Source organism: Watersipora subatra, chromosome 6 (assembly GCF_963576615.1).
Source record: "Watersipora subatra chromosome 6, tzWatSuba1.1, whole genome shotgun sequence".
In the NCBI taxonomy this organism is placed as follows: domain Eukaryota; kingdom Metazoa; phylum Bryozoa; class Gymnolaemata; order Cheilostomatida; family Watersiporidae; genus Watersipora; species Watersipora subatra.
Window position 1 is genome coordinate 12,692,205 of NC_088713.1, and position 19,071 is coordinate 12,711,275.

The 19,071-nt window shown below is 32.0% G+C and overlaps 1 protein-coding gene across 2 annotated transcripts in view; it reads right to left on the bottom strand.

The window, feature by feature from the left end:
* Positions 1-19,071, bottom strand: part of LOC137398582 (putative adenylate cyclase regulatory protein) — a 132,450-nt gene that overhangs the window by 28,308 nt on the left and 85,071 nt on the right. For both annotated transcript variants that reach the window (XM_068084745.1, XM_068084744.1), the window contains one exon: positions 6,013-6,153. In XM_068084745.1, coding sequence (XP_067940846.1) covers positions 6,013-6,153 — 141 coding nt within the window. The remainder of the gene's footprint in view (positions 1-6,012; positions 6,154-19,071) is intronic.

Consider the following 19,071-nt stretch of genomic DNA (forward strand, 5'->3'; position numbering starts at 1 on the left):
GTTGCTTTGAAATAGTATTTAAAGTGGCTTGCCCTACAGGTCAAAAATGGCCACTACCGGTCTAACCTTTTGCATTGGTATTGAGGCGAAGTAAAATACTTTTTCATGATGCCTTTTCACCATAATATGGTACAATTAATTTAATAACAAAATTGGCAAAAGTAATATAAAACAATTGTGACAAACAAATATACCAATTGTGACATGATTAGTCTGTTCTTCTGCTGCTGCAAAACCCTAAATGGCTAGACGCGTGAAAAAAGCAAAATGTTTAGCCGCTACAATCTCGCTAGAAGGTTGAACTTATGTGATAAGTCTTTAGGTTGTGTAGGAGTGAGAGGTTGGCTTGTTTCTTACAATCTATTTAATCGATTGACTAGCATGCAAGAAGATAGCAAGCCATGCCACATTAGGAGAATGAGTCACTTTAAGCGCAAACCACAATTGCATAAGTACATAGGTCATTTCTGCTAGTGAGAAGACCTTGGAGAATAAGACCACATTATGCAATTCTGTGAAGATTTTATTACTGCAGTTATACTTGTGCTGCAATACTTCTAATAGAGTGAAAAGCAAATGAGCTGCCCAACCACAACCTCCTTCATTATAAAGTTACAAAGAATAGGAATAACAACAATAGCTTTCATTCGGAGGCTGAGGCTAGTGAGAAGTAGAAAGTGAATTAGCTAAGCAGGCAATAGTAGAACACACATAATAAGAGCATAGGCATCATGATTGACGTGTATGCAGACAATGAATTTATGTACAATTTCACTACCAAATTTTTTAGTAAAGCTAGACACCTTTGGCTAAAGAGTGCTAGATGTAGGTCAAAACAAGCCAGTGACAAATCTCATGTTATGCATCCTTGTTTGGACACTTTATTTCTAAAGTGTTTAATGCATTGGAAGTTTAACATAAAAGTGTGCCAAGAATGCACAAAGAACATTGACAGCAATAACTGCATAGTACTGACAGCAATAACTGAATAGAACATGATGTTTAATTAAAATGTAACATAAAAATAAACATTTTATTTTGTTTTGGTAAGCTTGCAGCAAAAATGTTTGCTGTACACATAAAATATTGTTTCGCTCCAAATACTTTACAAACAAGTAATAATAACTTTATTGATGCAAATTGTACTGAAATTATATTTGCTACGAGCACCAATGGAAATCAAAATAAGTAATACAATTCTTACAGACCTTTTAAAAACAATGGCCTTTGCTGCTACAGAAAAGTGAGTAGACCCATAGGAAGAGAAGTATATGTTCTTATACTGCTAAAACTACCTTTGGTTCAGAAATCAGATTTGAAAAGAGCATTGAATTATTATAAGCATTGGCAAAATGTTTGGGATGGATAGGAAACAAAGCTGGGTATTGCACATGCTGGTAATTTAGCTAATGTAAATAGATTTCCTACACTACCTAATAGAAAGCATCAATGCAAAATCTAAATACATGTAAATACTTACTAGCCATAGTACAGAGTGACCGTTTAATGTTTGTCAACATAACATCCGTACCGCTTTGAGCATCTTGAAATTATATTAAAGTTGCTTTCATTATGAGCTCCCTTTGACATTTTAAAGTATTAAAATGGGCAAATACAAGTTGCATTTTCAGAGAACTTTTAAATTCAAGTCAGATGCCATAAAAAGTTCCCCTGCGTTGTTTGTAGTATATTCTAAAAGTGCTAACACTACATTTGTTTTAAATTTTAAAGTTGACACAAATAATTGAGCAAATTATGTAGCTTATTAGTAAAACTTTTGTTAACATCAGCAAACAAACTGCATACATGCTGCCCGATACCGAAGGCCAAAAATAATAATATATATTGCTATTTATATTTTAACCAATAGTTTTGCAGTTTTGTTATTGTATAGCAATTTGTATAAAACCTACTGTATTTCAGGTTTGAGTAACTATGAGTTTTAGTAGTGTTCTGACCCTTCCTATCGCGTGCTTTCAACATTTTGAGGTAATAATTAAAAGCCATGAGTTGAATTGCGCAACTTCAGCAGCATCTTTTACATATATATCATTCGCCAAACTCATTGTCTTGAATCATCAAAGTTCACTAAATCATTCAAAAGGAAATACATACACTTGTATCTCTAATTCTGTTATAGCTTTACCCTTTTACTGCCACCCATGTACAAACTAAGCTACCGGCCTACCGCCAGCCATTTCACCGAAAATTGCCAATTTAGCTTCATGATATGTACATGAAGCATGTATACAATTTTGTTTCAACTTCAAAGTTTATCTAGAAACTTTTTGTAATATATTTTATTTTGCTAAAATGTTAACATATAGTGCTATGCAAAAATCAATGTACCTTCACTTTGTGCATTGCTAAAGCTATGTGAAGCTACGATCACTACGAAGCTAAAACGATGCTCTACAATGTCCCTTACACTTAAAAAACTATTATTTTCACTATCATCAGAGTCACTGCTGCTACTTTAATTATCTGTGTAATCACAAAAATCTGAATTTGAACCGGCTATAGTGTCATCAACATACATGTAAGTAATTATATGTTTTCTGACTTGCGCGATACTTAACAAAACTTACACAAAAATGTCCATTTTTATTTTGGAAATTCTCAATAAAAAATTTGAAACTGCTTGGTTATCTTAGACTAATCTATTAGAGAAATATTCGAACCACACTGACAACACCATCAAAGTTTTAAAATCATCCGTTATGTTTTTAACGGATAATAAAATTAGGTGACCACGCAATTGTTGGAAAATTCGCAAAAATGTGCATACGGCAGTTGCTGATAGATTTAGCATAAATTCGCATACGGTAGGGTAAGAGTAAAAACCAACAAAATATTTGTCAATCTCCTGCCTCTAAACATGAAATCTCAAATCTGATAATTACTCTCAGTGTTGACTGAGTAACTAAAAGTGGTAATGAGTAACCATGGAAAACTATTCATTTTATATAATTATGCAAGTGCTCAGCAATTGCAACCATGACTCGTAAAGACTAAGAAGAGCAATACTAAATCTCTTTGCTATGCTACATTCCTTTGATTGGTTTGCGCTATTTATATTATGTAATCTGCCAATAATAGATGAATAGAACACAAAAGTGGCATAATGGTTTATGTAAGCGTTTGAAATAATACAATGCCTGTAAAAATTGACAACTTTTCTTACTGAAGCTATGGCTATATCAAATTATCACACTAATTTTTGGCTCGCATGTATAATGTGCTAGTTGACAGCAACTTATTGCAATATCGCATACCTTTAATTTTATGTCTGCAAATCAGTCTTTGGTGAGGGCCATCAATGCTTTTCATCCAGCAGTTATCTATAACTAATTGATTAATTTGATTATGAAGCGTCATTGATTATTTGCAACTATACAAAGAAAAACTAATTTTGGGCATGCTGTTACATTCTTACGTCAGGTATACATTTGCTAGTTGCAGTAAAACTTTGTACAGTATATTTTGTGTTGGTGAATTTAAAGTTTTGCTTATCATAGTAACTTTGCCAAAACATCAAACATTACTACATTTCAAAATGCAACCTTACTGATATAATGTTTTATAGTTTGTAATCTATACTTATGTACATGTTAAAAAATATTATAAAATTCGGTAGATGAAACCTTGATTATTTTGACATATTTTTTATGCAAACCAACGTGTAATTAGCAACATACCTTTTCTAGAAAAGAACATCCAACTTTGTCTAATACTCTCTGCCATCTGATGAATATACTGGCATTAATGCTTACCAAGTTTCTAAAAAAATGAATAGATAATTCAAATAGCATAAACAGATATACAAACCAAAATGAATGCAAAATACACATTTTAGTTCACTGGTTAGGTTTTTTGGCAAACTTGAATGTCTGCCTCCTACTACTGAAGCTCTACAAAACAGCTAAGCTCTTAATTACTACACAATTACTACACAAGATTCAAACTAAATACTAAAAGTTTTAAAATTCAAAGGCCGCATATACACCACTTACTTGCTTATGCCTATGCATGTACTACTATTACTTACAAAATCATAACTGAAATACGCAAACTCTCACTATTCATAATAACAATAATACAATTACATAATGATCATGATATTCTATCAACAGTTTTGACTGTTGGTAGAACCACATTAATAACTTTACTTATCATTATAAAAAAAACATCAAAAATTATTATATTAATAACTGAAAATAGATTAATGTTAGAGAATTAACTGATTCACTAAAATAACTATTAATTGTCAGCTGGCGTGTCTGTGTTGATGTTACAAAACCGAACATTCGTGTAACAATAATAAAGTCCAAAATTAGGATTTTACAAAAAGTTTTGATATTCTCCTTTATGGTATTATAATGCTGAACTTTCTTGACTTTTCTATGCAGAACAATATCAGCAGTTGGATGACATAAACAGGTGTAAAAAAATATATATCAAACGTGTTCTATGCTACATTCCTTAAAAATTATAATAATTGAAACATACTTTTTTCACGCTAGTCCTATTTCTTTATTAAATAAAATTTATACTGCTTTTCTACAACTGTATGTTTCAAATAAATAAACTGTAAATTGACTAAAATAACATGAGCAACTTACCAAATGTGACGTGCTCCCTTACATGTAGTTATTCCGCTGCTACCAAGCTCAAGTAGACTACATGGGTGAAGAACTAATAGTCCTAACAGCCACAGCAACATTATAACAGCCACATCTCGCTAGCTGTTATATACTGTGGTTATACTTTTGCCACTTTATTTCAATAAATTTAAAAAATCAATTCTTCGACTAAAAAACCATCTCTCAGGTATTGTATTCAGATGAAAAGTTTCAAAAAAAGATTTATTTTGTGGCTGGATGCAACGACAGCAAAAATATGAATTGTACTGATTATAGACTTATTTAAACTTTTACTACAGCCATGCTTAAACATCAGTGGAAACCATAATGTGCAATTATTGTGAATTTTCACAAAAAAGAGCAGATCAATAAGAAACCGTGCAAAAAAAGGGAGTGCTTAAATGGCAGTCTTGAAAACCATAAAGAGGGTCAGTAAATAAATTGTAATGTATTGTAGTTTGTTAGTATACAACTTTATTTCCCAAATCTAATAAAGCTATCATGAATATTAGCAAAACTGACTGTATCCGACATAGCTGCTAATTCCTTGTATTGGCTGATGATTAGTCATAAGCTTATTGCAATATGTTTTTAAATAGATTGTGCTATTAACTGAAACGATACCAAAACACTTAAAAGTAAGAATATTTTAAAATTGATATATGCCTCCTAGTTCCATATATAAGAGCCTCCTAGAGTTTGTAATTTATTGATAGAAAATTACACATTTTTGTTGGAGTTGTCTACTCTTTTCCATATATATGAATATAGATATATAAGGCAATTATGGGAATCATGTTTAAAATACTTCTATAGGGTTGTTAAGCACTATAAACACTGCTAGAATTAGGAGGCTCCCTGGATGCCTCCTAATTTTTCAGAGCCTCCTAACATGGATTATATATTGATAGAAGCCTCCTAGTTGGGAAATATAGTTCTATATATATATATATATATATATATATATATATATATAAATGTGGTGTATACATATGTATATATACATACAACATTTACCATTCTAACTTTTTTATCATGAGATGGGTTTTTTGCCCAATTCAAATAAATTACAAGGAGCAATAAAACTACTGTTAAGGTATTACAACTTTTTGAAACATTTGTAACTTTTATAGTTGATATCATACGAGAAGTATTTTGTTGAAAATAATTTGGAGAAAAACCAAATTGTAAAGGTGTTTAAATCTAAATTTGAAATTATTTGTCAGTAATGGCTAAGTATGGTTTTCTTGCTACGATTACAATGAAAACCAATTTTTAGTTTTGATTCTCTAAATAAATTTGAATAGCCCAGGCAACCAAGCACGTTTTACTGAAGGTATGCTTCAATGCAAAGGTTTTATAAACTAACCCGGTTGGTAATTTAGTCAGCTGGCAGCAAGACAAGTCCAGGTTCTTAAGTGACACCAGCTTGACTATGTCATTGCAACTATCAGGTTCTAAAGGATTCCTCGATAGTTTTAAGGCGGTCAACTTGGTCAATGACGAAAGTCTGCAACAGAGAGTTACAGCAGTATATTTCTACTCCAAAAATCAACCTATTTAAAAAATATGTTAAATTGTACAGTAAAAAGTATTATAGGAGGAATATTATTGGTGTAACTTGGCAATGTAATTATTTATCATTGGTTTCATCTCCAATTGCACAGTTGAGCGATGCTAATGTTTTACAAGATCTTGGTGCTTACCATATTAAGTATAGTTTGCATAAACACTGATATTTATATAAATTAGCTAAGCCTTACATTCAAAGCAACAGCGTTTGTAGTGAACTAGCAAGACAGATATTTTTGATGTGCATCTAAAATATGTCTACCAGACTTGTTCACTCCTGCTCATGAACATAGGTTCAGATTAAGTTTATTGTTACTTTATGATGCAGTTAAGTATACAGTATACAGTTAAACTATATGAAAATAATGGGTATTTCTTTTAAGAGTTAATTCTATTTTATTACATTTGGTATCATATAAGTTTGTGTGTAATATAATAAACACTGTTATTAAGTTGTCAAAACAAAGAGTAGATAAACTGTGCAGCTCTACTTAAATCGTTGTGCAGTCAAATGTGTGAATCAAACTGAGAAGTATGTATGAGAAACATGTTTGCAAAGTTGAGTTGGGTTTTTTGTTGCTGTTTTTAAAGCTTGCTTTATGGTTGTGAAGTCTGGTCTTGAAGACAGTCTCACACAGCCTCAAATAAGTTTCAGTGGTTTGTTTGTTGAGTCTAATTATCTTTGCCTAGTACACTACCTTTTTTCCTGGAAACTTTGTTGAAAAGGGCATTTGGTTTTGCTTTATGCAGTTGTACTTTTTAGTTTTACATATCAAATTGTTGTTTAGTGGTTTGCTGTTGTTTTTGTCTATGTTGTTTTTCATAATAAACATTCTGAAATGCTTAGTATGTATATTTACATGTATATATACATACAGTATAGATTTACATATTTATATAAATCTATATAGCTATTTCTGAAAGTATGTCCATGTGTCTTCAAATGTCGTTTATCGTATATCTGTCGGTTTTTCGGCTATATATCTTAAAAACTTGATTTTCCGCAATCTGATGGATTTGAACCCGCGACGATTTTGTCATCGACAAGGGTTTATCCGGATGCTCTACCACTGAAATATAACGCCCTAGTAATCCTATGTGTTTTATAAATGTTTTCATATAACGGATACGCCACGCGCGTGCAAATTAAAAATTAGCCTTGCTAAAAAGGGCTATTAAAACCTTGCCATTAAAATTGAATTTGAACTCACAACAAACTTAACGGATACACATGTGCTATTTATTTTAGCTTTGCGTTCATGAATTATGATGATACTGTTCAGAAATATTTTGGAGCCTATGTATATGCAACTCGATATTTCTTCTTCTTTTTTCTTTTACAGCTGATAACTTATCTCAAACTATAAATTTGATGATTTTTGTACTGATTATGTACGTTACCAGACTATATCTGTTCTGTCAGCATTTTGAACCTTACATACCTGCTATTTGTTTTACATCTAAATTTAGTTACTAAATTATTCGAGCTGCTCATGAAACTCTTTTTTCTAAACGAGAATTTAAAAAATAGGTTTTTTACGTTCGCATTTGGTACCTTGCTTTCTACAATTATTAAATACGAGCTGAATCGTTATTTGTTTTAAACAAATTTTACTTCATTTCTTTTAGCCTAATTTAAAACATCTTGGTTTGGACAAATATCTTGTTATTTGATATTAAACCTTCATTTTAATAGCAATATAGTATATTAACAAGCACAATTTTCTTTTCTCAACAGAGAGATAAGACAAATTTTACAAAAGCACACGAAAATCACAAAATTTCCTATTAGTGCTCGCTTTGCGTACTAACTCACACATCTTTTTTTCTAAACCTAACCAATTAGTAATTTGTATTCAATTTTCCATTTTACAACAAACATTTGAAAGATTACTGTAATATTCTTTATTAGATTATTCGTAAGATTGACTGTAAGATTTATCTTGTAACATTACAAGTATCAGTTATACCTTGCTATCTTATATTTGCACACATTTATGTATTTTGAGAATTAAATGTATATATATAGATTTACGTTCTACTACATTATTAAACTTTTTATAACCTTTTAATTTCATAATATTAGTTTTTAAAGTTTGTTTCATTATTGTTATTATTTCACCTTGCATTCATTGAAACGTAATTTGAGTCTCCTGTTTGAAGTTTTAACATTATTTGTTTTTAAACACCGCTATTGTTATTTAGTCAAGTTCCAATCTTTATTATTAATATTAGTAATTTGTAATTAATTTTCCATTTTAGAACAAACATTTGTGAAATTACTGTAAGATTTTCTGTGAGCTTTATGGTGTAACATTACTAGTATCATTTATTCTTTCTTATCTTATATTTACACACACATTTTTAAATTTAGATATATATTTGGAGAATTATAACTTTTGAAGATTAAAATATAATTTTTAAAGTTTTTTTATGATTTTTATTATTCTACCCTGTCTTTGTTTAAACATAGTTTGAGTATAATATTTTAAGTTTTAAAATTATTCATTTTCATACACAGTTATTATTTCTTAGTCACTTTTCAATCTTTAATAATAATATTATCAATTATTAATTAATTTTACATTTCGCAGCAAATATTTGTAGGAGTACTGTAAGTTTATCTGTTAGATTATTTGTAAGATTTACTCCATGATTTATTGTGTAAGTTATTCAAGTATTATCAGTTGTTTTACAGCTGTTATACAGTTCATTGTATCAGTTATTTCTCAATATGTTATATTTACGTATATGTATTTTGAGAAGAATAGATTTACATTTTTCCATCACCTTCTTTACATTTTTAATAATCTGTTCATTACATGTATTCTCATAAGTTACACATTGTCTAATGGTTCCAACTAAAGTAACCTGCAGCGAGACATCACAGGAAAGAGAAGAAATACTTAGAAAGACAGGCTGAGGAAAGCAGCTGCTAAAGTTTTGGAAACTGAACAGCAAAGAGATGTACTTATATCAAAGGCTAGAAAAAGAAGAACATCACATACTGAAGAAAAACATGCACAAAGACAAGCATATGATTGACAGAGAACTGCTACTGTAAGATCTTTGGAGACTGACGAACCATGTGCAAAAAGATAAGCGTATGATTGAGAGCGGATTGAAACTGTAAAACATTTGGAGATGGACGAACAATGTGCACAGAGACAAACGTGTGATCGAGAGAAGATTTCTACTGTAAAATCGTTAGAGAATGACAAACATTGGGCTCAAAGACAAGGGTGTAATTGAGAGATGAATCCTGAAAGAAGATGTACATCTTGCCGAGAAAAACTTAATGCAGCATTGTTGAATGACTGCTCCTTTAATGATGAGAGTGATTTTTTTTGTTTAATAAGAAATCTTAATGAAATTTGACACAATTGTCAAGCACTCAAGTGGAAGAATAAAACTCCAGGAGTGTGTTGAGCTAATGAAAAATTAAAAATTCCAGTCAACACTGCACCCCATGAACTATTGCAAAGTTTAATGATTGAATGTAATACATATTCTCGGCACTTTGAATCTAACATTTGAAAATATAATAATTGTTTTCAGATGATATATTTTCGAGATTCAAGATATTTTTGCAAGCAGGGTTTTGTGCCCAACTTCTATGTGCAAGGACAGATTAATCATTTGCATGGATCGTTCTTGTCAAGTGAAAACAAAATCGACAAGTTTTTGCAAGTTTCCTTCATAGGCAACTCTGATGACAAAGTCAATCAAAGACGTGCAAATGTCTTAGGTGGTAGGCGTGACATTTTCCATAATTTGAAAAACCTTTTTTGCCGCTACAACAACTATGTTCAGAAATTTAAAACATTCATGGAAAATCTAAAAGATGACAGTTTGAAAATTGTAATTAGTGCAGATAGTTGGCCAGTTGGAGAACATAAATAAATATAAATTGCACCAAAATAAGATGAACCAGCGATTGTTATTGTATGACAGAACTTTGATAAGAGAGCTATCGTGTTGCACAATCAACAATCAGGACTTACAAGAGTTCCTGAAACGCATACACATGTATATCCTATGATGCGCTACAGTACACAATCATATAATGCCAAAAAAAAGGTAGATATCACCTTACAATTAAGCAGGTGGACTCAAACACAGGTAATGAAGCACAAAAGAAGACATTTTCTGCCATGGATTTTTGTGCTTTGAGAATAATGATAAGAAACACAGGATCCAACCACTTACTCAGATGCAGACACCTGCACCATCAATTTCTGGCAGACATGTACACAAAAATTGAAAGCGAAAAATTGCCTTACTTTATATTATACATAACCAAAGAAGAATTAGAGCTGACAGTTACATTCACCTAAGAGACGTCACGCTAAACGATGATGCACAGAACATTGACCAATTGGTCATTCTTCCTTCTTCCTTTACTGGTTGCCGTCGACACATGCATGAGTTTGTCCAATATGCTATGACCTATGTCAGACAACATGAAAGGCCAGATATATTTATAACATTAATGTGCAATCTAAATTGGACGAATATGAAAGAAGCTCTCCTAGATGACACACAGCTCATGACAGATATAACATTGTAGATAGAGTGTTTGGGCTAAAATTGAAACTACTGCTCAACTTTCAAACTCAAGGAAAAATTTTTTGGCAATGCTCAATGGTTCCTGTATTCAATTGAATGGTAAAATGGGGTCTGCCTCATTGGTATCTTCTTTAATGGCCGGTAAAAAAAAATACGCTCATTTTAGGTCAACTCAATAATATTTGCAGAACTTCCAGATAAAAAAAGGACCAAACTCCAAACATCATCGTTACCAAGCAAATGATCCACGAACCATGTGGCAACCTTAATCGCCTTTCTGCTTGTATGAAAGACGGAAAATGCACTAAAAAATATCCGTGAGCACTAACTCATGACACTCTGACTGCTGATGATGGATATCCACAGTATAGAAGACAAATGCTAGTGATGGGAGGAAATTTTGCAATAATTCAATTATTGCAAAATGGTGGCACAGAAGTAGAAATTGACAACAGATGCATTGTGCTATTCTGCCATCTTCGATCGAAGATTTTCAACACCCATCTCAATGTGGAATATTGTGATTTGATTAAATCCATAAAATGCATTAGCAAATACATTTACAAAGGACGTGATCAAGAAGCTTTTGTTATAGAAAATAACAAGAATGAAGTTACTACTGTTAAATTGGTAGACATATTTCCAGCAATGAAGCTGTTTGGGGAATTTTAGATTGCTTCGGTGTACATCTGGAAAACGGATAGCGAGTATATTTCAATGAACAAAACATCGAACAATGACCACAGGATACACCAAGTACAATTTTAACAAAAATTTTTAAAGCATGCCAAACAATGAGTTTGCTCGAACTCTACTATATCATCAAATGCCTACTTCCTACACATGGACAGCACAGAAAAAATAGCAATCTAAGAAACAAGGAAAAGTAGTTGAGAACTGGCTTTACATAAATGAATCAGAGGCGCTGAGAAGAGTAGATACAGTTCATTCAACAAACGTAGAGTGTTTTCCCTGGCACATTTTACTACACAAAGTTACGGGACCTACATGTACTTTTTTTAACAGCTTCAAACTTTTGACCGAATTGTTTGCTCAACATTTAAGAAGGCATGTCTCAAATGAGGATTACTAGAAGATGACAGACAGTGGGGGAAGGAGTTTTCATGACAAGGGGATGGGTTTCTGCAAAACTTGTAAATATCGATGATGGAAAGCTACCAGTTAACAATGGGCTAATCTCTCTTGCTGAAATTGCGAATTTATTGTAGACACAGAAAACAGTTTACTACAAAAAAGTGTATCTTAAATTGCACAAAAACTGTTTTCAGCACCAATTGCTGAAAAAAGGGTAATTCTGGCACCTAAAAATGGCACCGGTGACCACATCAGTAAACTACTTTTTGAAAAAATTCCTAGGACTATGACTTCATTCCTTAGCATAGACTGTGTTGTTGAAGAGAATGACTCTGTCAATTATCCTACGGAATTCTTAAACATTTTACAGCCTAGCTGCCAGTATGCCTCCTCATAATCTTTAACTATGTGTTGCTGGCCCAGTTATGCTTCTTCAAAATTTGGATTTACCTAAACTTTGTAATAGAACAAGAGTGATCATCGAAAATGTATAGCCATTAATAATGTGCCATGTCAATTTAAACATAGTCAGTTTCCTGTTAGACTTCCATTTACTTTGACTATATCTACAAATCCTAGAGTCAAACACTAAAAACTGTCGGCATTCACTTCCTAAAACTTTGTTTTTGACAAGAGTAGTTGTATGTTGCGCTATCCCCAGCAGGCAGTAAAAATGGCTAACACATTCTTTCGCCATTCGCGCAAGCAAAGAACATTTTTTACCCTCAGCCGCTTCAATGATCCACTAGCAGTATGCTCGGCAAATTTTCAAGAATATTTTCCTCAGCAACAGTATCCTTTCATTGTTATTATTCATAATATTTTGGTTTGTCATTTTGTATATCATATTTCTATCAATTGATTTTTTTTGCAATCATTGTGGTAGAACAGACTACACTTAACTATTGCTTGCTACTTATTTTACATTTAAACACCTTTACTGATGTCTTTTTTTCTGTAAATTCTTTGGATTGGCACAAACTACCTTGCTCATAAAGTTTTTAGAGACCTTACATTCCCATTGACATGTAATGTAATAAACTCCAACAGTAAAATTCTTGAGATATTAAATATTGTATACCGGTTCGGTGGTTTATATGCCTACTGGGAAACCCGCCACCTTAATTTCATTTCATTCATGAATTTAACATTATTTCTTTGACATAGAATAACTAATCCAATCATTTTTATTTAAAGAGGTTGATTTTGTTTGTACGAAAATTTTAAAACTTTTTTTACGTTTATTTTGAATTTTTGTTTCAACATATTTTAAATCTAATTTCACCACTATCTTTTTGCAAACATTTTTTTGCTCTAACGGATAGAAAAACAAACAAAAGAAAGTCCTACCTATGAAGGAAAAAGGTAATAGTGAAGGGGAAAGATTAATACAGCAATATAACACGATTTGAGGAAGGTTGACTTTGAAGCGTGTTAGATAAAAAGTCAAATACGCTTGAGTGATTTCCGATCACTTAGACTACATCTAGGTAGCATATACATGTATGTGCTGCATATGAAGATTCATAAAACTACCATGAGAAATGTATACATTTTTGGTGGTTTATATGCCTACTGGGGAACACACCACCTTAAAAAATGGGTAATTCACTATTTGTCTACCTCTCAGGTAGTGTGAAAATAATGTATGTCCAAAAATAATAAAATAATTTGGTTACTCGAACAATGCCGTGTAGTACAACTAGTATATACATGTATATAGTATACATAGTATTTATATAGCATATATATACATATGTATATACTATATATATACTGTATATATAATGTATACATATATAACACTTCTCTCATGATACAAATATTAAAAGTTGAAATGGTGAATGTTGTATGTATAGATACACATATATACCACAATTATATTTATATATATATACATATATATATATATATGTATATATATATATATGTAAATATATATATATATATATATATGCATAATTTTATTTACATATGCATTTATATAAATATATATACATGTATATATATGTATAAATATACACTATATATGTACATACATTTATATATATATTTATATATACATGTAGATGCATACGTATATATAAATTTAAACAAAAAAATTGTTTCCTCACCCCGGATACCCCATATGGGTGGTTAATTTTGCTCTAACTCGGGTCTCCTACCAGATACGTGGGAGTTTGAGCACTCGCCTCACGATCTTAGCTGTTCCCAATAGCGGACTTTTGTGCATCTCACCTGAGTTGATTGTTGTTGGTATTTGGGCAAGCAACATTATATATCAATATACATTATTACCAACATAATATATATATTTATATATATATATGTATATATATATATATATAAATATATATATATGTATTTATATATAAATATATATATATATGTATATATATATACATATATATATATATGTATATATATATATATACTCAAAATATGTAGGATGGGAGGCTCCCTAATATGAGGCCTTCGTATATATAAAAATTATCTAAAATGTGTATAGCAAATTGATAATAGGAGGCGGAACATTTTTGCCTCCTATCGAGGATATATTTTTAAATTTGTTAGAGGTAGTTTTGAACTTGGAGTTGTCTCTTCAAGGATATGTGTCCAAAATTAATGAATTCATAGGTAAAATTTGTACACACTTAAGAGTTAAGTCTCCTTACCCCAAATTTTGCAATAAAATGCACAACTGATGGCTGCCAGCTGAGCTTTTATAGGCAGGTTTTTATCAGGCATGAAATCAAAGTGTTATGTGATGTGAATAATAAACAAACCAATTATGAATTGAATTAGCAAGAAGTTATTTTTTGAATATAAACCTTTAAAACTGATGGTTTGATTTCGATGATTGTGGTCTATCTTTTGAACTTATGTGTAAATTGGCTACTTTTCCGCAATATAAAAAACTCATAGCATTTTATTTATTGTACAACAAATATAGTTAGTAAATGTGGATGTTGGCTGACTGGTTATTGTCATGGCAAGAAGGGACTGAATGGTAGGTACTAAAACAGCTGGTTTACCTAACATTTTTATCCAAAAAGTTGTAAATGCATTAAAACCAATTAAAATAGTTTGTATTTTATTACTTCACAACAGAGCTAAAAATTAATAGCAAACAGCAACAAATTTATGCAAACATAGTATGATCATGCAGAACTACGCTAAAAAAATCATCTCTTGATATTAATGTTAAGAAATCAACAACATATTGATACTTAATTACAAAAACGATATAATACCAAATAAATTTAAAAGATATATTCTACAAAAGTAGAGACATTATTATTCAAACACATACAAAGTATTCACAATGTGTTTTTATTATTTTCTATGATTCATCAGTGTCAGTTTATAAAACAAAATATTCTTATAATGTTTTATTTCGTATTGTAAAATGACGCTATTAAACTATACAGTTATATATCCATGTACATATACATATGTACATGTATATAGTTTTAGTGCGCACGTAACAATCGTAGGATATGGAATGTTCAACAATAGATAGAATGTTAATTTTGACTTCTCCCCTGGTATTCTAAATCACTGCAAGATAATTTAGATAAAATTAGCAAATTTGATGCTTCTATGGAGGAAATCGTATTTACAGGGGAGATAAATCCTAAAATGTCATTTTTGCCAGATCTCTCATAGAAGTGGAAATGACAGCTACGGCACTTCTTCAGCTTTGAATTATCCATACAATAATTAGTCTAAATCACTGCAGAAATTTCCACTGAAAAACGGTGCCAATAGAAACACAAGATAAACTGTCTTGGCCCACGGCCTATACGGCATCAAAGTGTTAATTGACTTCATAACAAGTGTTTGGAAAACCATGAACAGGCCATTAGGCAAGCCACTAATTAAAAAGCTTACACTGTTCTGGCTACATTATTACAAACATACTGTAAGAATCGCTTGCAGCTAGTTTTCTGATGAAGGCAGCAAAAATTCAGTTATTTTATCTTAGTTCATTGGCTATCATTACAACAATGCATCAATAGTTACAAAGAACATTTTTTTGCTTCTACTAGCACTTTATATTTGTATATTTGTATTGAATAAAGCGTTGCTGTTTGTCAATAAAATGCTACCTCGCCAAGCGGAGAGTGGTTAAGCGAATTACTTCATCTAATGAAGAACAGGTTCAGGCTTTCCTTTTTTACCGGTTTTAATAGGCAAACATCAAACAGAGCAGACAGTAGTCAATAATTTCTATAGTACGCAACAATTTTGTCTGTGCCTCTGAAGCTAGGGGCAGAGATTAAAAAAACTATTTTTATTGGTTTGGCTACTGGTGGCATACAGCTTAAGAGTCGACTACCCTAACACATGCAATAATGAGCTGTCTTCTTTAAGGGTAGAATAATTGTGGATGTAATTATTCTCTGCACTTTATCAACACGCATGACCATCCCTCAAAGTTCAGCGGACTGCCATGGGTACTAGTAATAACAATACAATGATAATTGCAAAGTATGAAAGCCGCAGTCTGAAAAAATACATATTACATACATATACATATTTTAAATAAACTGATAACTAACAATGAATAAGACATGTAAGATAAATTTTAGAAAAAAAAACTAGAAGGTGCTATGCTAGATAATGAACACCAAGACTGATGAATGAACTATAACAAATGAAAACAAGCAATCAGACAGTAGGGGACACAAAAGTGGATGACAAAAAGAGGCCTTAAGAAAGAGGCAGGGTGTCTAATAACAGCAGCGCAAGACTAAGCACTGCAAACCAATTACAGGAATGGTAACTAAGTGCAGGTTGTGTAAGACAAAGGGTGAAACAGCCATATTGTAAACAAATGCTCAAAGATTGTACAAACTGAATACAACCTCTGACTTGATCAAGTGGCCTCAGCAGATTACTGGAGTATATGTAAGAAGCATAACATACCACACACAGCATAATAGTATAACCATAGGGTAGAGACAGTGTCTGAGAATGACAAAGTGAAAGGTTTAGTACTGATCAAAAAATAAACAACAGATTGTCAGATTAGTTGTATAACCATCATATGTGATGCCAGAGTAAAAAGAAGAAGGAAATATATAAAGGAGATGTACAAAGTGCAAGATTTGAGCATCGAAGGCTGTAGAATTTTCAACCGAAAGTAATATAATGTATGTAGTGATTGGAGTGATTGATACATTATTCAGCCAGCTTGTGTCATATCTCATTGAGGTCAGTGCTCAACAGTCTTTTAAACAACTCAGAAAACAGTGCTGCTAGGAGCTGGTCAGATTTTAAGGACGACTATTCAGTAAAATGACTCGTTAAAGTCAAAATCATCAGGCTAAGGCCTTGGCTCACCTCCTACCAGCCACCCGGTTGTGAAGACAGTTTTTAGAATGACACTAATAATATAAATAATAGCAGTGTCTGTCCATATGACTAAAGCTAGATATAGAGGTTAGGAAAAACATTGCATGGGAAGTTGAACTCAAATCTTTGGCTGAACAGCTGTGCACACTAACAACTAACACTAAAAACGGCTCAGCTTAACAACCTTGCAGCTATGTTGGGCAGTGGGCCAAGGCAGTTTATTCTTGCATCTTCGTTGGCACCCCCTTTCAGTGGCAATTTCTGCAGTGATTCAGAATAATTTTGGTATGGATAATTCAAAACTGAACAGTTGCCACAGCTGTCATTCCCAATTCTGAAAGAAATTTGATAAAATTTTATTTTAGGATTTATCACCCCTGTAAATAAGATTCTTTCCATAGAACCATCAGATTTGCAACTTTTTATAATATTTATTTTGCTGAAATTTAGGATGTCATTGGTGAAGTCAAAATTCATCTTCTATCTACTTTCTAACTTTCTATATCTTACGATTGTTACAACCACATGTAAACTATATACATCTATATACGTATATGCCAATGTAAATGTGTGTATAGTTGTATGGTTTATTAGCTTTATTTTACACAAAAAATTCAAAACCTCTTTAATTATGTTTTATAACCTGAAACTGATGAATCATAGAATATAATAATTGGTGATTATTATTAGCATTATTATTAGTGGTATTATTAACAGCTAATATCAGCAGTCTTACAAAACGAGCTGGGATATTTCAAAATATCGCATATCCTAACTATTTGTTCAATATGTTTAGTTCTTAATCATTTTCTTCACTATCGGCATCTTCTTCTACTCCTGCTACAGTTTTGTTTCAGTGCATGCATGTGTAAGCTCTGTGTAAGGCAGCTCTGCCATGATACTAGCACATCAGTTCCCTCGGAACCTGGATTTTGACACTCCCATAGAACAGCTTGTAGAATTTCAGGTGGGGCGAATATTCTGGTATGACACTTTACTGCATACTCATCATTTTCCTTACTCAGTATCCACCGATGTAAAGAAGGAAATTGTGCTTTGGCAAGTTGTGTTGTTGACCCTTTCCATATACATGTATGTATAGCTGCTACATAATTGACACAATGCACATGGTTTTCAGCGATTGAAGGGAGGGACTGACTGGTTTAGACCTAGACAAAAACAGTCGGTCTGTTAGTCAGTTGAAGTCTGTACCATTTTCCTGGGTGCTATCTCCTTGGCCATAGAGTCTGCGTGTGTAGGTTTCACAGAGAGAATAAAGTCGCTTTGAAACTTAAATGATTCTCAGAGTCCTTTCATTACCTGCTGAAGGTCGACTTCTGAAATACTCACTCACCTCACAGTGTTTTCTCATAACAAGCTCAATTTTGCTGTTATTTGTCTCTGATGGCATATGTTCTGTGAATCTAGTAGCGATTGCAGACAACTTGAAGCGTACACTATTTGAAACAGACCATTCAGGCTCTTTAAAAGTGTTTTCCAGCTTTCTAGACAGTGACTAGTCAATGTTTATTAAGTTAAATTTTTGAAATTCATGTATGTGAGCTACACAAATCATGTCAAAGCTCAAACAGTGAATGCACTTATCTTGTATCTTATTATTTTCTATTATTCATCTGTGTCAGGTAATAAAACATAACTAATCTGTGTCAGGTTATAAAACATAATTATAGTGTTTTGAATAGTTTTTGTAAAATAAAGCTATTAAACCATACAATTATTTACATACATGTATGTACATATTCATATATACATGTATATAGTTTACATGTGGGTGTAACAATAGTACGATATGGAATGTTCGAAAATAAAT